At 40.3% G+C, this 22,710-nt stretch overlaps 1 protein-coding gene across 4 annotated transcripts in view; it reads left to right on the forward strand.

The window, feature by feature from the left end:
- The first annotated feature begins 243 nt into the window (after positions 1 to 243).
- tarbp2 (TAR (HIV) RNA binding protein 2) overlaps positions 244 to 22,710 on the forward strand; it is a 45,909-nt gene continuing 23,442 nt past the window's right edge. The window contains exons 1-2 of one of the 4 annotated variants that reach the window (XM_028798505.2): positions 244 to 500; positions 14,027 to 14,117. In XM_028798505.2, coding sequence (XP_028654338.1) covers positions 14,053 to 14,117 — 65 coding nt within the window. In that variant the 5' untranslated portion in view covers positions 244 to 500; positions 14,027 to 14,052. Of the gene's footprint in view, positions 501 to 14,026; positions 14,191 to 22,710 lie in introns of those variants that run through there. The other 3 variants (XM_028798507.2, XM_028798509.2, XM_028798508.2) reach the window with 3 other exon arrangements.

Here is a 22,710-nt window from a genome sequence, read left to right on the forward strand (position 1 = left end):
TCCATTTATGTTAATCTGTTTGGACTTTTTGTATATGTATTAATAAATCTGTAATGTGTACTGATTCTGTATTTGACAATCTGTATAATCTGTGCTTGCATTTCACAGAGTTACGCACCAGCACTCGGTGAAGAGCGCTACAGAAAAATAAACTGAACTGAACCAACACTCTACCAACCTAGCAGAGAGTGACGCGGCTGTCCCGAGAAGAATAAACACTACATGTCCCAGCATGCACCGGCGCAAGCCCGGATGCTAGGCTGGACTCCCTGTAAACGGGTGTCGGGGCTTTGAAAATTATAACAATTATTATGTTCATTGTGGTTTTATTTTTCTACATCTGAAGCCTTACAAGGCGATCGCTTCGTTTAGCTGAATAGGAAACAGGCAAAGGGGTGGGCAGCGTCAAGTCTCACACAGCACGGTTTCCTTTTTGTGCGACAGGGAATGAACGAGGAGCAAACAGCGGGTAACTGTAAGAACAACTCTGGTTGCCTCAGGTATGCAGTAATAAAACGAATATTTAAAAGTGAGGAAAGTGGGAAAACAGTTAATTTTTTATTGACTTTTATATGCCAGTGTTTAGAAGAATCGCTTAACGGGACACGCGAGGTGGAGATAAGAATCACTTGTTTGGCACAGGGAAAGCATATGCGCTGTCGCTTTAGAGTCCAGTTTTTGCAGCGTGAATTTTTATGTACTGTACAGTCCGTTTCTTTTGATGGGCTGGTTCTGAATGATGTGGTTAACTGTATCGTTACTTTGGCCTTCGCGTTTTCTCCGGTTCTTTGTGAAGAATAGTATGGGGGGCTGCTTGTAGCGCGCATGCGAGCCGTTGGAGCCATTGCTTTTACTTGATCGAGAAGGAGGTTACGGCAGAACAGCAGGGACAAACAACCTTTGTAGAAAGCTGAAGGCAGAACACGTTGTGGAAAATCACGTCAGTGATTATGCACCATACCATATAAAATTATGATGCTGCTCTGTATAAGTTAACTTGATTATGGAAGAGGTAGAAGATTTTTTGATGGGACGGATAAAGCGACAGATGCAACAACGCATGCGTACCGAGTCTTGGCTGTGTATTGGGATCGGGACTTTTCGTGAACTCGCATGCGTGATGGCCGATGCAGAAGTTGTGGACTCCTTGCGAAGTGTGAAGCAGCACGGTGAACTACCGTGGCTTACGTTTCTAAAATATTCAGTGGTAGACGTTTTATTTTTTTAAGAACACTGTATTTGGAAATGTTATGTAGACAAAATTTGTAATATATTAATATACATCTCTTCAGGTCAAAACGTTCAGCAATTGGTACCATTTTGAGTATACAGTATAGAGTTGTGGTGAAAAGTTTCTGTCTATTCATATAACGGGCATGTACTGTATGTCCGGACAGGGTTCTGCTTCCGGTGAATTCTACAGCTGTTATTTTCAGTGGCAGGAATGATTTTACAGCACAATCATTATTACAAAAAAATCAGAAATTTAGTGCGCATGGTTTAAATTATTGTGAGCCTTCTTTCTTTTTAAATTTTATTTTCAAAAATTACAATGGCATGTTACTTGATCCAGCAATAACTTAATAGATACACAAGTTTACTTCAAAATGAATGCAGTGGAAACCAAGAGAAAGAGAGACGTGAACAAAAAAAAGTCTTTTGTAAATATGATAAAATCATTAATAACATTAAAAGAGTAGACTTCGCATACCTAGTCTGAAATAATAATTAATATATTCTTGAAATGTTTTTTAAAAAGTTTTGTACATATTCTAAGAGAGAGAATTTTTTTTCTTTGCTAATTTGAGATAATATAGAACATTACATACTGTATCTACTGAATTATAGAAGGTGGGTTGGGATTCTTCCAGCTAAGTAGTGTGGTTACAATTGACATATCTCTGTGCACATTATTGCCATCCAGGAGTACACCAGATATAATCATTACTGGATTAATGTACGACTGAGGCTGTCTGATAAGTACGTAAAGTTTTTTGTCCAAATTGATACTAATTTTGTGCATTCCCAGAACATATGATCTAGTGATACTGGAGCAACCCTCACAAGTTGGGTTTTGTCCTGGGTACATTATGTTGTATGATTTCAAATGAGATAAATGTGATCCGTGAATGACCTTTAACTAAATTATGGAGTTCTTGCACCTGTTTTACTTGAGTGCATTCAATGTAAGGTTGTGTTCTGCTCCTTTTCTGAGATGCCTATTGAAATGCCTCATTCCCACCATTCTGTAGGAACTTTGAAGGGAAAATATTTTTATAGATTGTTGAAATGCTCAGTGAGTCTTCATTGAGACTAACCAGTATAGTCTCTGGGATAGATACAGCTATGAGTTGAGGGGGGTTTGGTAGATGTCTTTTAACAAAATGTTTGTAATCTGCATATAGGAAAAAATATGTAGATGGAAAGTTAAATTTTGGGCAAAATTGTTTATAAGATGCAAGTACATTTTCTATATGGAGACTTCTATGTGGCTTAATTCCTAGCGTGGTCCGTAAGTTAAACGCTGAGTTTGTTTGAGAGGGGGGAAACATGATAATTGTCATGTATAGAAGCTGCAGATAAGTGCCTTTTTACCTTGAAATGTCCCCTTCATTGGTTCAGTGTTTTAAGTAACTGATGGACTGGTAAATTGAAGTGGTAATATTGAGTGGTACACAAAGCAGGGCATATAAGGAACATTTTGATGAGGATTTGGTTTCCATTGCAAGTCAGGCCTGTGTGAGCTATGGGTTTCCTGGAAACATCACATAACTATACATACAGGATCAAAAATATCCATACGCCTGCTTAGATAATTAATTAAGTAGTCTCTCAGGGCAGGACATCTCTCTCTCTCTCTCTCTCTCTCTCTCTCTCTCTCTCTCTATATATATATATATATATATATATATATATATATAAAACGTTTGTATGTCCGCTTTTTACAAGAGAACTACTTAACATATTTTATCCTTTTTTTTCTTCTATAATTTGCTTGATTTTACGACTTCTCTCATTGCGCTAAATATCATAGTTCATTTGTGGTACCGATTTATTCGCGTAAATACGAGAGAGATGGGGTGGTTTCCTCCTCCCTCACTAATGCGTCTGCTTTGGGGCATATCTTACATCTGCTTGGCTAGCGGATGAGAGATCTACTTAATGGATTTAGATTGGGCTGTTTTCTGTAATTTGCTTGAACATTCCGGTTGATTTTGCGACTTCTCTCATTGTGCTAAGTATCATAGCGCACTGAAAGGAGCAATTTATTCGCCCTAATCCGAGACAGAGCTGCAGGCTGAATTCCGTTCGAATCAGTCTACCTCTGGCCACGTTTTGCAGTGTACCTTGCTTCCACTTAGCTAGCGATATCTGTTTGTTTATTGATTTTTAAAGGTCTTATTTCACTACTACACAGGTGGAGCCGCAGGGGACAGCTAGTATATGTATGTGTGTGTGTGTGTGTGTGTATATATGTATGTATATGTATATATACAGTACTGTGCAAAAGTTTTAGGCAGGTGTGAAAAAATGCTGTAAACAAAGAATGCTTTCAGAAATTTAAATAATGATTGTTTATTGTTATCAATTTACAAAAGGCAAAGTGAGTGAACAAAAGAAAAATCTAAATCAAATCAATATTTGGTGTTACTACCTTTTGCCTTCAAACCAGCATCAATTCTTCTAGGTCCACTTGCACAAAGTCAGGGATTTTGTAGGATTCTAGTCAGGTGTCTGATCAACCAATTCTACCAAACAGGGGCTAATGATCATCAATGTCACATGTAGGTTGAAACACAGTCATTAACTGAAACAGAAACAGCTGTGTAGAAGGCTTCATACTGGGTGAGGAACAGCCAAACTCTGCTACCAAGGTGAGGTTGTAGAAGACAGTTTGATGTCATGGCAAGATTGAGCACAGCAACAAGACACAAGGTAGTTCTACTGCATCAGCAAGGTCTCTCCCAGACAAAGATTTCAAAGCAGACTGGGATTTCAAGATGTGCTGTTCAAGCTCTTTTGAAGAAGCACAAAGAAACGGGCAACGTTGAGGATCGTAGACGCAGTGGTCGGCCAAGGAAACTTAGTGCAGCAGATGAAAGACACATCAAGCTTATTACCCCCTCGAAATCGGAAGATGTCCAGTAGTGCCATTAGCTCAGAACTGGCAGAAACCAGTGGGACCCAGGTACACCCGTCTACTGTCCAGAGAAGTCTGGCCAGAAGTGGTCTTCATGGAAGAGTTGCAGCCAAAAAGCCATACCTCCGACGTGGAAACAAGGCCAAGCGACTCAAGTATGCACGAAAACATAGGAACTGGGGTGCAGAAAAATGGCAGCAGGTGCTCTGGACTGATGAGTCAAAATTTGAAATATTTGGCTGTAGCAGAAGGCAGTTTGTTTGTCGAAGGGCTGGAAAGCGGTACAATAATGAGTGTCTGCAGGCAACAGTGAAGCATGGTGGAGGTTCCTTTAACGTTTGGGGCTGCATTTCTGCAAATGGAGTTGGAGATTTGGTCAGGATTAATGGTGTTCTCAATGCTGAGAAATACAGGCAGATACTTATTCATCATGCAATACCATCAGGGAGGCATATGATTGGTCCCAAATTTATTCTGCAGCAGGACAACAACCCCAAACATACAGCCAAAGTCATTAAGAACTATCTTCAGCGTAAAGAAGAACAAGAAGTCCTGGAAGTGATGGTATGGCCCCCTCAGAGCCCTGATCTCAACATCATCAAGTGTGTCTGGGATTACATGAAGAGACAGAAGGATGTGAGGAAGCCTACATCCACAGAAGATCTGTGGTTAGTTCTCCAAGATGTTTGGAACAACCTACCAGCCGAGTTTCTTCAAAAACTGTGTACCTAGAAAAATTGATGCTGTTTGGAAGGCAAAGGGTGGTCACACCAAATATTGATTTGATTTAGATTTCTCTTTTGTTCATTCACTGCATTTTGTTGATTGATGAAAATAAATGATTAACACTTCCATTTCTGAAAGCATTCTTTGTTTACAGCATATTTTCACACCTGCCTTTTGCACAGTACCGTATATGTATGTCTGGAGACAACCTTGAGTGAATTTTACTCAAAATTGGGCTTGAACAATTAGACGGCTCATTGAGTGTCACATTTCTAAATCAATCCAACACCTAATGAAGATGGTGCTCAAGATAGGGATGTTAATTTTGAACTTCTGGTACTGGTGGTCTTGTTAGCCTGGTTTGACAGAGAGCAAGCTTCAGATTACGATAAACCGTGTACAGCTGTAAAGTCACCTACAAAGACCGTATAAATGTGTGTCGCATGTGCACAGAGCACATTTTTAACACAAACGCATTGCATGCATTTAAAATAAATATTAACCTGTAACGAGTGAAAAATCTTTCTGTAAAATCAGATTATACATTGGCATTGAAAGATATCAATGGACGAGTGTTAGAAGTGACCGATCCACTGTCGCAGCTGCTGTGTGTGCACTCCATTGTTAAACATTACTATGAGAGTGTAGGAGTCGATGTAAGCTTGAAAGTGTTAGCAACTGCTGTATGCAACTGCTGTATGTTTGTGAAAATATGAACTTCACAGTATGTACTCAAAATAAACAATTTGTCAAACCCTGTCAAAAGGACTGCTGATAATGAAGAGCCACAGGAGATGTGGATTTCAGTACTTAGAACACCCAAATCTACATAACGCCACCAACAGAAGCACAATACCGTACAAACTCCAGTATCTGACTGCACATCTTAATGAATAACTAAAGATGGCTAACATTACTGCCTAGTTGAAGTGCAAACAGGCCATGACCAAATACAGGTGCTGCATTTTGACACATCGTATATTTGTAGACCACCATGCTTGTCTAAACTCTAGTTGCTGTTGTTCTGCTATATGATGATGAATATAGTCAAAATGACAGAATGACATTGTAGCAGACAGAAGCACTTCTGAAATGCATGGAGCCAAGTAGTGCATGCATGTACAGTGCATCTGGAAAGTATTCACAGCGCATCACTTTTTCCACATTTTGTTATGTTATAGCCTTATTCCAAAATTGATTCAATTCATTTTTTTCCTCAGAATTCTATACACAACACCCCATAATGACATCGTGAAAAAAGTTTACTTGAGGTTTTTGCAAATTTATTAAAAATAAAAAAACTGAGAAATCCCATGTCCATAAGTATTCACAGCCTTTGCTCAATACTTTGTCGATGCACCTTTGGCAGCAATTACAGCCTCACGTCTTGTTGAATATGATGCCACAAGCTTGGCACACCTATCCTTGGCCAGTTTCGCCCATTCCTCTTTGCAGCACCTCTCAAGCTCCATCAGGTTGGATGGGAAGCGTCGGTGCACAGCCATTTTAAGATCTCTCCAGAGATGTTCAATCAGATTCAAGTCTAGGCTCTGGCTGGGCCACTCAAGGACATTCACAGAGTTGTCCTGAAGCCACTCCTTTGATATCTTGGCTGTGTGCTTAGGGTCGTTGTCCTGCTGAAAGATGAACCGTCGCCCCAGTCTGAGGTCAAGAGCGCTCTGGAGCAGGTTTTCATCCAGGATGTCTCTGTACATTGCTGCAGTCATCTTTCCCTTTATCCTGACAAATCTCCCAGTCCCTGCCGCTGAAAAACATCCCCACAGCATGATGCTGCCACCACCATGCTTCACTGTAGATTGCTGCAGAGATGGTTGTCCTTCTGGAAGGTTCTCCTCTCTCCACAGAGGACCTCTGGAGCTCTGACAGAGTGACCATCGGGTTCTTGGTCACCTCTCTGACTAAGGCCCTTCTCCCCCGATCGCTCAGTTTAGATGGCCAACCAGCTCTAGGAAGAGTCCTAGTGGTTTCGAACTTCTTCCACTTACGGATGATGGAGGCCACTGTGCTCATTGGGACCTTCAAAGCAGCAGAAATTTTTCTGTAACCTTCCCCAGATTTGTGCCTCGAGACAATCCTGTCTCTGAGGTCTACAGACAATTCCTTTGACTTCATGCTTGGTTTGTGCTCTGACATGAACTGTCAGCTGTGGGACCTTATATAGACAGGTGTGTGCCTTTCCAAATCATGTCCAATCAACTGAATTTACCACAGGTGGACTCCAATGAAGCTGCAGAAACATCTCAAGGATGATCAGGGGAAACAGGATGCACCTAAGCTCAATTGTGAGCTTCATGGCAAAGGCTGTGAATACTTATGTACATGTGCTTTCTCAATTTTTTTATTTTTAATAAATTTGCAAAAATCTCAAGTAAACTTTTTTCACGTTGTCAATATGGGGTGTTGTGTGTTGAATTCTGAGGAAAAAAATGAATTTAATCCATTTTGGAATAAGGCTGTAATATAATAAAATGTGGAAAAAGTGATGCGCTGTGAATATTTTCTGGATGCACTGTATGTGTCTACTCTGTTGCAGCGCTCACCACAATGTACAAATTGCATTATTAAACTTCTGTTACTTTGTGCTACTGAGCTCCTGAACTGACAATAGGAATTTTAGCGTTTTACTTTCTCTCAGCATCAAGTCTTTGTTCAGTCTGGTTTTCTCCCTGAAACCCCGGTGGTTTAAACTTCATTGACTGGAAGAATTGTTGGCAGGTGTTTTAGAAAGAAGACAGGTGGGTGTAGCCTTAGCAGTGGTGTTTTTTGCCTCTCTTCACTATAAACTGTTTAACAAGTTGTTCCCAGACGTGTATTCTCATTTTAGAACCATGTCTGGCCCCACAATACTCTTAATTAAGTGGTGCTGGAAATTCCAAAATGTGTTTTAACTTGGTGCCTCTTAACTGCCCGTTAGTGATCATGATTGATGTCTTCTGGTAGCTTCTCCCCTATATTTCTAGTTTGACAGCACATATTGGATTGACCAATACACATTACATTACAGTGGGAATGTCCAAGGAGCTCAGTACAGATGTGAGGAAGAAGATAGTAGATTTACATAAGTCAAGGATGTCTCTTGGAGCCATTTCTAAACAACTTCAGATTCCAAGATGATTAATTGTTTGTAAGTACAAGTTATTTGAAACTGAAGTCACTTTGCCAAGGTGTAGAAGGAGACCCAAACTGTCTACCAGAGCTGAGAGAAAATTAGACCGCATAGTCAGATGTAATCCAAGAACCACCAAGACCTAGGAGATACCATGAACTGGAAGCTGCTAGAACACCAGTGTCACTGTCCACAGTCATGTGAGTTATACATCACCATGGGCTAAATAGACATCCATGTTCCAAAATCAACACCTTCAAGCTCAACTAAAAAGTTTTTGGCGGAACACATGGGCAAAGAAAAAGCCTCCTGGAGGAAGGTTTTATAACTAGATGAGCGAAAGATTGAGTTGTTTGGCCACAGTGACATACCAAAGGTAAATTTAGAAGAGAAAAGGTGAGGCATTCAACCTCTAGAACACTAGTCCAGCTGTTTATCATGGTGGTGTTAGCATTGTGCTCAGGGGCTCTTTTGCTTCCAGTGGAAGAGGTGCACTGGATGTGGATGGAATAATAAGGAACAAGGATTACCTCAAAATTGTTCAGCATAACCTCAAACCACCAGCAAAAGGTTGAAACCTGGACACACTTGTGGGTGTTCCAACAGGTCGATGACTCTAAACACACATCAGAGGTGGTTTTAGAATTGCTAAATCAGGATAACATTAAGCATGCAGAGTGGCCTTCCCCAACTCAAATCCTAACCCTATTGAAAATCTATTTACTATAATTAAAAGTCAGGTCCATGACCAAAAAAAAAAAAATCAACACTTTTGGTTGAACTTCTATTAACTCCACCAGAGCGTCTAATCTAGGGCAGTGATTCTTAACCTTTTTTGAGTCACGGACCCCTTTAAGAATCTGATGAAAGCTATGGACCCCCTTTCCATAGAAATACTCACACAAACACAACTTTGTATGCAATGGTTATAATTTACTTTATCAAGATTTAATTGTCTCATACATACAGTATATGACACACACAAGGTACAGGGTGAGTCCAAATTATGTCAACATTTGAATGGTGGCAACAGTTTATTCACAAAACATACTTCATATGTGCAAGAGGATTTACAGGAATGTCTCAACCTGTTCGCAGTCATGTTCAACACACAAAAACCAACAAGCAGCAGTACCATTTAAAGCCCGGACATACATTTCGCGGGAATAGATGATACCACAGTCCATATTCAGTCCGTCAAGTCATTGATATCACAAACGTTCCAGCTATACACGTTCTCCTTCACCAGACACCATAACCAGAAATCACAGGGTGTCAGATCAGGGGAGTGTGGAGGCCGTGGCAATGGTCCATCGACTTGGAAAGGTGTGGTCGAGATCAAAATAATCCATTAGTGATAACATAATTTTGACTCACCCTGTATTATTAAACTTTAAAGTAAACAATCTAATAAAAAACTCTCCTTTTTTATGCAAAAAGTAATGGCCACTCATTATAATTTTGAAATACAATCCTCTTGTGCAAATTTAACCAAATCTACCACTACTACGTTTTCTACTACTGTAACTACTACTACTACTACTCTATCTACTCTGAATCAACAGTACTGGGCTGTATAGTGAATATAAATGTTCTCTCACGGACCTCCTGAAAGGGGGTCCACAGACCTCAGGTTAAGAACCCCTGATCTAGGTGAAACAAGTTAAGGGAGACATAACCAAATATGTTGCATTGTTTTTTGGTGTGTTGTATATTTTTGCCCCTGTATGTATGTAATTGTGACTCTGTGATTATGTTAGCTAACCCACAATACATTGAAACTTGTGCAGTAGTGTTTTTTTTTCCTCTTCTTGGGGCAGAGTGGTGGCTCTGAGGCTAGGGATTTGCACTGGTAATCGGAAGGTTGACGGTTCGAATCCCATAAATGGCAAAAGTGACTCTACTTCGTTGGGCTCTTGAGCAAGGCCCTTAACCTGCAATTGCTCCCTCTTGGGTATGTCATGAATCTGCATCCAGCCCTGCATGTAGACCCTCCAACCTGCAGGAAAAACCTGGCGGTTGATGACAAAATTGGCACTCTAGCCACCTTAAAAAACCTCCCACTGGTTCCATTCCATCTGAACTAGTGTGGTGTTGTCACCCATTGCATGGCTGCACTTGGGCCCTCATCTGGGATCCTGAGTTGGTTTGTCATGTGGTGGGTGCGGCAATGCGCTGTATCAGCGCATGCTCCTAACCTGTCTCTCCTCTTCTTCAAAAAAGATATATGTTGTACTTTACAGTCATTCTTCCACAGAAACAGAACAGTTGTAGAGATCACTGAAAGCACAACACTACCCTCACATACATGTCTGTGGTCATGATGAGCGAACACCGCAGAGTTCGCTTCACTGTGAATTTGCAAAATCAAGACAATGATTGGGAACTTTTCCAATAAACAATGAAATGTATGTGTTCAAATCGACAAGGAGAAACTGAACTAGTTTTTAGTGGATTATGATAGTGTGGTCAGGGCTGTCTTAGCATATGGGCACAAAGGGCAGTGGCTGGGGACCCATGATGTTTCTGATGTCTGTGTATGTTTCTGTTTTTCTATCAAAACAGAGGCCAGAGTGCACTACTTTGCCCGGGGGCCTATGATGCTGTTAAGACACTGGGTGCAGTGTTTTTTAAGTGTCCCCGACGGCTAGGGAAGTGTCTACTAACTATGGTGGACTGATTATTGTGGTCCGAAGTGGAATCTGGGCTGTGAGGCAGCATTGGGCCACCATTGCCTCAAACATCAAAAGGCGCAGATGGAAGGATAACCACAAAGTACAATAAATGGCCACAAACTTGCAGTAGATAAAACAAAATATAACCAGTCTTGCAGCACACATAAATCTATTGTTGTTATTATTACACAGGGCCCAAGAAAGAAAATGCATGCAACCCTGTGTAATAATAATAGCCCTGTCCTGTAGGGCTTGTTTTGGATCCTAGCTCTACAGTACTGTTTGGCTAATTATAAATGCAAATTAGCCATGCGGTGCTGCGCTGCCAGCTAACAGGGATCAGTATTATATATCCGGTGGCAGTACTCCTAATGTTCTCATTACAGTCAGGATCGCGAAATTACGTGCCTGAAGCAGATTGGGCAGGGATCTGACATTAAGCATGGGTGAAAGTTATGCATATGGCCGCCTAAGTACTGTGATGTCATCCTTACCTCAGAAAAAGCATCATGGTGCCTTTGTTAGAAATACTTGTCTAGCTGGCTGCAGGGCTAATTTCTAGGAAAATATTCTGCAAAGTAGGCCACCAGTGAACACAGCATATTCGCTGCCAGAAACGCTTTGGCAAATTTCGCCCATCAGCCTTTTTCTGTTAAATGAGTGGATGGAAACTTTTCACCACAGCTGTAGCCGGAGAGAGATCCTGAATTATTGTTTTTAGGTATAGCGAGCTTAAGACAATGTTAAGTCGTGTTTAAAATGGTAAGCCATTTATTCTTATTCAAGTGCCAATGTATTTGCTTAAAGTTTTGCGATGAATGACTGTAGAAAAGGGTGAATTATTTTTCAGAATTTGTATGATCAATATATTTGGACAGGCTAGACAACTGTACTTGATCGGAAATGTGGGCGAAAATTAAAGGGCGGAAGACAAATACGCAAGAGTGAAGGCTCGGTCTGTATAGTTTTAAAAGGATTTTTTGAAGTTTTCCAAAAATAAACTGCATAATTCTGAAATTTTTCCCAAAATTTTATGTCCCACCACTGAAGTTTTTCTGTTGCTTTATACTTAGGGTTGCTTTTAGGTTCAGGACTATGTTTGATTGAGCCCCGGAATGGACTTGTGCCTTCTCGCCGTCGGTTTTTGACAAGCTATAAGGATAGACCCTGGGCGGTTGTGACTCTGGATTGCATTAAAAAGAAACTAGTCACACTTTTCTGTCTTTTAAATGTGAAAAGTAACTCTGTCATGTGGGAATGTTGAAAAATCGTGGCAAGAAACAGTGTAGCTGTTTTAGTGGAAATCCACAGAAAAGAGTGCATTGATGATGTCCCTGTTCTATCCAGCGCATGGATTGTTGGGTTTCTGAGTTCTTTGCCCAGCACAGTACTAGACGAGGGATTTCACTGCCACTTTTGTGGCGATGAATAAAAAAATGGGGGCATCACGTCATCCTGCAGTTTTGGTCAATGCTTCAACACGCAAGAGGTCTTTTTGCTATTTATAGATAGAAAATTGTTCCTTTGCCTTGAGGCAGGTTTCATAATGTTATGCTGTTTTTGCCTGGAAGCAGGAATTCCCCCATGCTAACTCCTGCAGGTCACCCTTTTCCTTTTAACTGTATTCTTAATCTGATGTCAATTCCTGCATTTATTTCAACATTAGGTATTTATTATGTAGAGTGAAAAATGCACAGCCTTTTCTGTATTACTTTGACAATTAGAGCTTTATGTAATGTAGTGCCTTTACCCGAGTGCTCCATCGGAAGGTGCTTTTTAAAGCATGCCAGTACAATACAAGCAAATAATTCAATTCCTTGGAAGTTGGGATAATATGGAAAATGGTAATAAAAGCAAAAAGGAGTCATTTGTATTGAAAAAGTATAATGACAAGGTATTTCATATTTTATTTAATCAACTGCATTGTTTTTTGAAGATACACGTTTCTTCTCAAATTGATGCCTACAACACATTCCAAAAAAGTTGGAGCAGATGCAGTTTAGGAGTACTAATGACGTGAGAAGCAGAAATAACAAGGTGATGTCATTTAAAATGGAATGTAGCCCAATAGAATCGTGTTTTGTGGTCCGTCAAGTCAACCTTTCAGATGTTTTTTAGAAAAAATATAGCAGTCACTGTCATAGTATGGGGGTGTGTGTCATGGGTAACTTGCACATATGTGAGGGTGCCTTTAATGCAGAAAGATATGTACAAATTTTGGAGCAACGTATGCCATCTTTTCCAGGGATGTCCCTGCATTTTCCAGCAGGAGAATGACAAACCACATCCAACTCAGATTACAAGTACCTGGCTGTGTAAGCCGAGGGTGCAGGTACGAGATTGGTCTGCCCACACTCCTGACTTATCTTTGATTGAGAATGTATGGCGCATTATAAAACGCAAAAGGCCTGTCCAATTGCACAGCTGAAGACCTCCGTAATGGATGAATGGGGGAAAATTCCACTTTCTAATCTGCACCAACTTTTGTCTCCAGTGCCCAAACACTTAATAAGTATTATTAAAAGAAATGGTGTTGTGACCCAGTGGGAAACACTCGACTCTCCCAAACTTCTTGGAGTGTGTTGTAGCCATCAGATTTGACACGAGTGCATGTTTTCAAAAGAGCAATTAAATTCACAAGGTAAAACATCAAACAAAGTGCTGCTGTAACGTTTTCAGCATAGTACTGGATAAACAGGGTGAAGTGGTGGCTTTGAGGCTGGAGATCTACGCCGGCAATCAGAATGTTGTCGATTCGAATCTCGTAAATGCCAGAAGTGACTCTACTCCCTGCGAGCGAGTCCTCCAACTTACACGAAAAACTTGGAGGTTGGTGGCAGGATTGACACTCCAGCCACCATGTTCCAGTGTGGTGCAGAGGTGTCACCCGCTGCACTCTGGGCCCAACTCAGGTGGTTCGTTGTGTGGTGGGTACAACAACACACTAACAGCGCATGCTCCCAAACCCCCCCCCCCCCCTTTTTGTTTTTATTAGCATTTTTCCATACTTTGCCAACTTTTTTTGGAACTGGGTTGTGTACTTTGTCACTTCTGGGGAGATAATGTATCATAAAGGTATTGCAGAGGCCTGGACATGGTCAACTGACAGCAAGGGACAGCAGAGAGCAGGTGGTATTGGTAGGGTAGGTACAGAAGTGGAGCAATTAACAAAGGCGAGTTTTACAGAAGTCGGCTTCTACAGCCTTGTAACTCCTTAATTAGTAGATACTCCAAGCAACTGGAAAAGCAATGTTGTTTTCATAGCTTTTTATTAAGTTTTTATGTGTGATGCCTTTATCAAAAGAGACTTACAAATCTCAGTGGTTCAATTGTTCCCATATTTCTCGGTCTCATCAGCCATCATCGGATCCACAGATCACTCCATGGAAGACAATCATCCTCAGCTACGAGGGATAGCCCATGATGATGACAGTTGGAGCACTGGCAGGTTAAGTGACTTGCTCAGGATCATTTAATATGGCGCCGTTTTATAGTGAACTCCATTTCAAGGTGCTTTCCTGGTATAGTATAGTTTTTCTATATTTCTATACATAGCGCATTGGTGGCAGCTTTATGGTTTACAGTACACTGCTTAGCCACTTGGCTGCATGTCATTTGATTTCTATGCTTGCTGTTCAATTACCTGCCATTGGTGTATCAATGTGTAAGTGAATCTTTTTAATGATGGATTAGTATCCACACTGGGAATAGACTATGACTGCCAAATGAACAGGAAAATCAATGTTTGATTTTGATCCCTAATGTATAGAGTTCTCTTTAAAATGTAAGATATCTTGCGAGTTTTTATTGTGTTAAGTCATGTAGTGTGATTCCAGCCAAAATGATCAAAAGGGTTAGATCTCCGTTGGCTTGTGCAACTTTCCATCTAGAGGCAGAACGAGACTGATAGCCTCATTATAAGGTAGCATGCTGAGGAGGAGATTAATTGTACACCACTGGTCAAAAATTTGGGGTCACTCCGAAAGTTTTATCAAGATACCATTAAATTTATTTAAAAATATGGCCAAAGCATTACTAGTGTTTATAATGGCTATTGTTGCTTGAAATTACTGATTTTTAATTTATTAGTAGCATTCCCCCGCGGCTACACCCGTGTAGTAGTGAAACAGGACAAACTTTTAAAAATCAATAAAAAAAAAACAAAAAATTTGTATTGAGAAGAATTTGTTTTGATAGCTCTTATCCGAGGGCCTCTTCATATACAATATTTTTGGTTTTGCTATCAGGGGTGAGAATGTAGCTGTGATCTCTTTGCCAAAAGTGTAAAAAGTTGGGAAGGTATCTCTGGCCAAGCGGAAGGTAGGTATGCTCTAACGTCAAACGTTGCCACTATATCTGATCGTGTTCAGCTCTGACAGGAGGGAGATCCCCATGTGGGGAGAAAAGCACGCTGCTGTGATATCTCTGGCAATCAGCAGCTACCCTCTAAAACACAAGAAGCTGTGATCTCTGTCTCAAAAACATCAGACGTTACTCTTTAATAATCTCTAGATGATAATGTCTGCTGAACAAGCAGGTATCGCTAGCTAAGTGGAGGCAAGGTATGCTCCAACACATGGTGAGAGGTAGAGCAACTCGAATGGAGGCTGGCACATGAGTGAGGAGGGCCCTGCCCGACTCCCTACACCTGAGGTCCCACCTCCCCCTCCCCTGGACCCTCAGCCTGTACTCATGGATTCATGCTATTAAATCGGTGCCGAAACCGATGAGAGACGTTGCAAAATCAGCCAGAATGTTCAAGCAAATTATAGAAAAAAAAACTATCTAAATCCATTAAGTAGTTCTCTTGTGAAAGCGGACATAGACTGATGTTGGATTTTATTCACAAAGCCCCAATTTCAGCAGCAGTTCTGTCCGTGTCCTAATGGCCAACTCCCTTAGCATATCTTTAATTAGTCATGTTTGTATGCAGAGAAACCTCTCCAACTGCATTAACACCACCAAAACCGGTTATTCTGTTCACTTGTGTTGCAAGGAACTGGCATTTCTAAGTTCAATTCTGGATTAAAAATGGCCAAAATAAAATGGCTTTCCCAAGAAACACGTCAGTCTGTTGGCTGTAATGGATCAAATCTGAATAGAAAAAAATCGGCAGTGCGTGCCCCTCGACTTTCTCGTATGCTGAGACAGAGGAAAAGGTCATCAGAACTACTTCCAGATGCACAATATTTCTCAAATATCATATCTCTTTGTTTCTCATCGTAACAAATTGGTAATATCAGTACACAATCATTTATCTCTATTTATTGTCAAGCATTATATTTCAATGATATTTTCACACATAGGTTAAAAATGGTGGTGGAATTTTTTCATGATTACTTATGCATTACCTCAATTACATGCAAAGTAAAAAGAGTTAGTAGTTAGTTAGTGTTAGTATTATATAATATTTGTTGCAATAAATTGGTATAGGTAAAACTGTATTTAGCTATATTTAATAATGCAAAAATGTAAAAAAAAATTAAATGTATTACCAGCAACACAACAGGGATGTAGCAGCTTATTGTTCCTGTTACATCTTTATATTTACATGGCATGTTCAATGTTTACACGTTATTGTTAAACTAATCCTCTTTAATAAAATCCCTGTGTGTGTCCAGGTGTCCGTGTGTGTGTGTGTGTGTGTGTCTTCTGGTGAAGTGCGCATGCGCGGGGCACGGTGCGATGCGCGATATTACTGTCAGAGAAAGTTACAGGCGTTTTACGGAAGTACAAACCAGTATTACTGTGAGAGGAAATTAAAGATACACAATACAGTGACGCATATTACAGCCACATACAAGCCAGTGTTACTGTCAGAGAAAATTAAAGGCATATTACCGACACGCACGCCTGTATTACCGCCAGAGAAAATTAAAGGTATATTACGGACGTACAAGCCAGTATTACTGTCACAGAAAATTAAAGACACACAATACACGGCGGCAGCCCATGAAGAACGGCCAGCTCAGCAAGTAAACATCAACAAAAGAAAGGCTGAAAGAAAGAAAAATACGACCAACAAAAAGAATGAGGTCAAAGTCCCTTGCCATTTAATATAGACTGTTCCTACTAATGTTTATGCACTACTGTTCTAGTGCCCGTTATTGTAATGGGCTTAATGACTAGTAATGTATAAATTAAAATACAATTAATAATCGTTACTGAAAGAATATGCTTTATATTGAAAACAGTTTTTAATATCATTTACACATTTATATTTCCATGATACAAAAAATTTGGATAGTCGTTTAAATAAAATACTACTTCTGGTTGAGTAACTTTTCTCAAACTTTATATCTGTTTGCTTTTTATCATTATAAATATCTATACAAAATTTGAATCATATATCTGTAATTATAACCATAGTTTACTTGAAAATTTGCAAAAGTATTCAGTTAAAGTACCATTTCTGGTCGTTGGCAGTGGCCCAAAAGTTAATAGGATCCCTTATTTTTGATATAAAGCAGGTGTAGAAAATCTCGCTGACCGAGGTCAAAGCGTTTTTGAGTTATCGTGTTTACACACAGACAGACACAATTTCAAAAAGGGTATTTTCGGACTCGGGAAGGTCTAAAACGTCAAGATTCATCAAAATCTCAAGGTCAAGGTTTCTTTCATGATTCCTATATCTTTCTCTGTACTATGTGTACGACAAAGTAAAGCAGGGCAAGGCCCAGATTCACAACTGCGTAAGAGGAAAAGCACATCAGAACCTGTTATTTGAGAAATAAATGGCTTACTGGTCCTCAGTTGACTTCTTATTTAAGTACATGCCAAGATCTAATGTCATCTGCAACAGGAAAGATTCAGGGATGCTGACCTTAGCAGCCTTTTCTTTTTTCAAAGAAAAAGCCATATGTGAAACTGTCAGATAGAAAGAAAAGGTTAAAATGGGAAAAATAACTGAGACTTTGGACGGAAGGTGGCTGGAGAAGTGTATTATGCTCAGCATCCAGGAGTTGTCACTTCTCTTTTGCAGATGACACTGTTATCTGTCTTGTATTTAAGGAAGAAGCCAAATGAGGACCTGTAAGGTGTTTGTTTCTTAATCTCAATACTGTGGTGTCATTATCCTCTTATGTAGTTCTGCATCTGGGCCTTCTCCTTCTTTTTCTAACATAGTGTGGTTTGCAGGGGGGCGCCCAGCTCCCCCCAACCCGACACAGTCAGATGCAGGACACAAGTTCAGCACACACTTTTTCTTATCTTTTCTTGCGGGAAATGCTTTCCCTCATGTCCCACCTGTTCCGTACATTTCACAAGCACAATACTGAATCCTGTTCTTCTCCCTGTCTCTGTCTTTCTCTTTGTCTTCCGCCTTCAGTCCTTCTGGCAAGCTTCATCCTCTTCCTCCCGACTCTGGCTCACGGAGCAGTGGCAGCAGACTCCTATTATCCTGGTCCTCTGAGTACTTCTGGTGGCCTGTTAATGTGGTCTGGAAGCACTTCCATGAGGGGCGAAAATCTGACACAGTAGGGCTCCATAGTCCCTGCAGCACCCCTTAGCAGCACCCATGTAACCCAACAGGGCTGTGCTAAACTCCAACGCCCATGGAGCCCTGTGGCAGTCTGAGGCACTGCTGCAACCCAGGGGGACTGCCATCTAGTGCTATGGGGGGATAATGCCCTGTATGTGTTCTCTTTCCCCACTCTTTCCATTACACAGGTGTCCCGGCCGGATAAAGGTCCTGGCAATCGCCTCAGTATTTTGATCCAGTTTGCCCTCTTCTCCCAAGACAGTTATGGATGCCTTTGTGTGAAATCTTTAGTTACTTGACAATGGAGTAATTCTGCAGAAAACAATAGACTGACTTGTTTCTTGAGAAAGCTGTTTTGTTTTGGCCGTTTCTGAACCCAGAACTAAACTTTGGGAAAGCCAGTACAGTGCAGCCCAAGTGAACAGAATGACAGGTTGCAGCGATGCTGTTACAATTACAAAGGTTTCTCTAATACCCAAGTAGCTTCACTAAAATCACTAACTGAGGTTAAGCTAAGGAAGTTGACCATTAGGACACTGAATGAATAGCAACAACAACATAAATTTCTATAGCACGTTTTTATACAAATGATGTAGCTCAAAGTACTTTACAAGATGAAGAAAGAAAAAAGAAAAAATACAAAAATAAGATTAGACAATACTAAGTAACAAAGAATAAATTATGGTCTGATGGCCAGTGAGGACAGAAAAAAAAAAAACCTCCAGAGGGCTGGAGAAAAAAACAAAATCTGCAGAGGTTCTGAGGCCATGAGACCACCCAGCCCACACTGGGCATTCTACCTAACACCAATGATCTCAATCAGTCCTCATGGTTTTCAGAACTTGATGATGATGGTCATGTGGACATCTGGCTTTCAATTCGTCAATGTAAGGACTGCATGGTGCCCAAATCAAATGGTGAGGGTGCAAATCGCCACCACAGAATACTGGAAAAAGAACAGTAGAGATAATAGGGGTGAGTACGGATTGCAGAGCCCTGATAAAGACGATAATTAAATGCATATACAGAATATCAGGGTTACACTAAAATGAAGCTCTGAGAAAGCCATGTTAAAGTAATGAGTTTTTAGCAGTGTTTTAAAGTGCTCCACCGTATTAGCCTGGCAAATTTCTATCAGCCAGCTATTCCAGATTTTAGGTGCATAACACCAGAAGGCCGCCTCACCACTTCTTTTAAGTTTAGCTCTTGGAATTCTAAGCAGACCCTCATTTGAAGATCTAAGGTTATGATGTGGAGTGTAAGGTGTGAGACATTTTGAAATATAAAATGAAGCAGATTATTGAAGGCTTTGAAAAACCATAAGCAGTATTTTAAAGTCAATTCTAAATGACACAGGTAACCAGTGTAGTGACATCAGAACTGGTGTGATGTGCTTGGATTTTCTTTTCCTAGTTAAGATTCTAGCAGCTGCATTCTGCACTCGTTGCAATCGATTGATGTCTTTTTTGGGTGGTCCTGAGAGGAGTGCGTTACAGTAATCTAGTCGACTAAAAAACAAAAGAGTGAACTCATTTCTCGGCATCTTGCAATGTTATAAAAGGTCTAACTTTTGTTATATTTCTTAAGTGAAAAAAATGCTATCCTGGTAATCTGATTAAAATGTGATTTAAAATTCAGGTCAGAGTTAATAATTACCCCTAAATTCTTTACCTCCCTCTTGACTTTTAATCCTAATGGATCAAGTTTATTTCTAATACCCTCATTATATCCATTTTTGCCAATCACTAAGGTTTCTGTTTTCTCCTTATTTAGTTTAAGAAAATTATTACTCATCCATTCAGAAACACAAGTAAGACATTGGGGGTCAGTGAACCAAGAGAGTCGGGGTCATCAGGTGCTATTGATAAATACAGTTGTGAACAATATGTTGCAATCAGTCATTTCAAGCAGCAAGAGACAGTAGCAACACTAGTTAATCTTGGCTGCATTTTTATATCAATTTAATGGTATCTTGATTTAAAAATACAGATATCAATTTCTATCAAAAACCTGAAAATTTCTCAGTGCTTCCAGGCTTTTAACTAGTACTGTGTGTTTGACTCTGTTCATATTTATACTTGTGTTTAATCTGAATATTTGAACATTAATTTGTGACTAAATTGGCAACCCTAGTCAAATTATTTAACAAATGTCCATCCATCCAACTATCTTCTGGACCCGCTTAGTCCTTTGTAAAGTTGCATGGAGCTGAGGTGAGGCCGATGGCAGAAGCACTGGGTGCAAGGCAAGAATCTACACTTGATTACCATATTTTTTGCTCCATAAGACGCACCTGACCATTAGACGCACCTAGGTTTAGAGGAGGAAAACAAGAAAAAAAATATTCTGAACCAAATGGTGTACTAATGTGTTTAATAAAATATAGCAGAATAATATTTCAACCATGTAAATTCAACAGTGGTATTAAGAAACATCATCACTGTCATTAACAAATAAGGAGAGACTTTATGGTTCAAGCACTCTTCTAGTTTGATGGAAACCCCAAGAACTCCTCATCGCTAGTGTCAGAATTTATGAAGCTCAGTTGCTCACAATCACTTTGCAGGAGCACGTACCTATCATCACGCACTTTTGGACCAATGCTCCCTGAAGTTATATCGCCAGTCTAGTCCCATCTATATTTGTAATGCCACAAAGCCCTTCATCTCGTGTTTTGTTGCAGGTTTCCAGTTTGAAACATGAGAATGCGGTGCAAGCACAGCCCTCAATTTAAAAAATTGCTCTGCATACCTGTTTGTCTCGTCTGACAGTAGCTGAAAAGCAGCTTCAGGAAAGAACAACCTGAAATAGTCCAGCGGCTGGTAATCTGTCGAGTCCAACAGCAAGCCATACTGTCTTGTGAAGTCCGGTAGCCAGTTTGGCTCCTACGGATCATTATCTAGGTATTCCTCCCACATGAACCTTGCCATAGGTGTATTGGCTGCACGAATGCGCTCAGCTGGGGCGGCATCGGCTGGTGTCCCGATCAGCTGATGCCAGTTCCTCACTCTCTTGTTCAATCTCCTGATCACTCTCAACAAAAGTCCGACTCAGTGATAATGCACAAAACATTTGTTTTCTGCACTCGCTTTGCTCCCTCGTGAGATGTCGATGCCATCTTGCCTTTGTTTACATTTGTTTACATTTCGCAACTCACGCAAGGATTAGATGCCGAGTCAATGAGTCTAACATTCCTCCAAGCACAGAGGGAATGCCTGTAACGTAACAGTGAGCCGCCCTCTACCCCTGGATGTCGACTTTTGTCAGGTAATACACATCATGGTCTGTGACGCAATATTCTCTCCATAAGACGCACAGACATTTCCAGTGTTTTGGGGAAAAAAAAGTGAGTCTTATGGTGCGAAAAATATGGTAGATTCTAGTCAAATCACAGGGTACACCTGCATTCACACACACACATGCGCACGCCGATAATACACTGTAGATGTTGAAAATAACCTGACATAGCTGGCTTAAGGATTTAGCAGGAAGATGAAAATAACCAAAGAAAACCCATGCAAACCCCACATTGACAGAAGTGAACTCTGTGCCACCCCATGTAACAAACCCATTCTTGTTCCTGAGCTTTATATTGCATTGTGGAATGTTACTTGTAATGGCTGTATGATGTTGGACTGTAAACCATAAGACTGCCAGTTCCCCACTTTGCTACTTGCCGAGACTCATGGGAGTGGCATGACTTGTTATTGCACAAGGTGTAATAATTTGAAAATGACTCCATTGTGCCTGTAAAGTATCTTGCAGTGGTGTTCAATGTGGAATGGAGCTGCATAAACTTGTTTGTATGTAAATAAATTGATCAATGCTAAGGGTGATAGTTAAAGGAAATCTCAGAAGGCTATCAGTATTGTCTACAGGTAGGCAGCACAATTCTGTAAAACTGGAGGGTGTTTATTAAATCTGAAGAAAAGTAACATTAAACAAAAGTGACTGGATTTATGTGTTTATATGTCTGTCTAATTGAACTGAGCATAGTATAGTGCCCATGGTTCCATTAAGTTAAATGACCATTGTGCAAGTAGCTGACAAAGGTGGACCAATGTGAAAGCTGCTAGTCAAGTATCAGATTGTTGGTATGTCTGTGGGGGGGTTGGTGGTGATGCTGTAAATCGGGATACAAAATGATTAGTGCTGCAGATTTAGTAGAGATTAAAGGCTGCTTAGTTCCAGTGATTAGTGTGGATGATAAAAGCTTTTAGTACAGAGACCTCAGTGTGGTCACATGATCTGTGCACGTATCCTAGTCTGCTTAGAAAGGTTAGACATATTTGATCATATGACCCATCAATGCAATTCACAGATTGTAATCTACAAGTCACTGGTTCACATGACTTTTAGCAAGCATTTGTTAAAATTAAGCCTACTCTACGTTCAGAAATGTTTGCACCTCACATATTTTTAATTTTGAGTCCAGTAGTTAGTGTCTGCAAGGATACAAAAAAAAAGTGCACCTTGAGATAGTCTTCATTTTTTCTTATCCCAAGTAAATTACAGCCAGATCAGCAGCTACTCATCTGCTCTTAATCAGATTTGCCTTTCC

This window comes from Erpetoichthys calabaricus, chromosome 3 (genome assembly GCF_900747795.2).
Source record: "Erpetoichthys calabaricus chromosome 3, fErpCal1.3, whole genome shotgun sequence".
Classification (NCBI taxonomy): domain Eukaryota; kingdom Metazoa; phylum Chordata; class Cladistia; order Polypteriformes; family Polypteridae; genus Erpetoichthys; species Erpetoichthys calabaricus.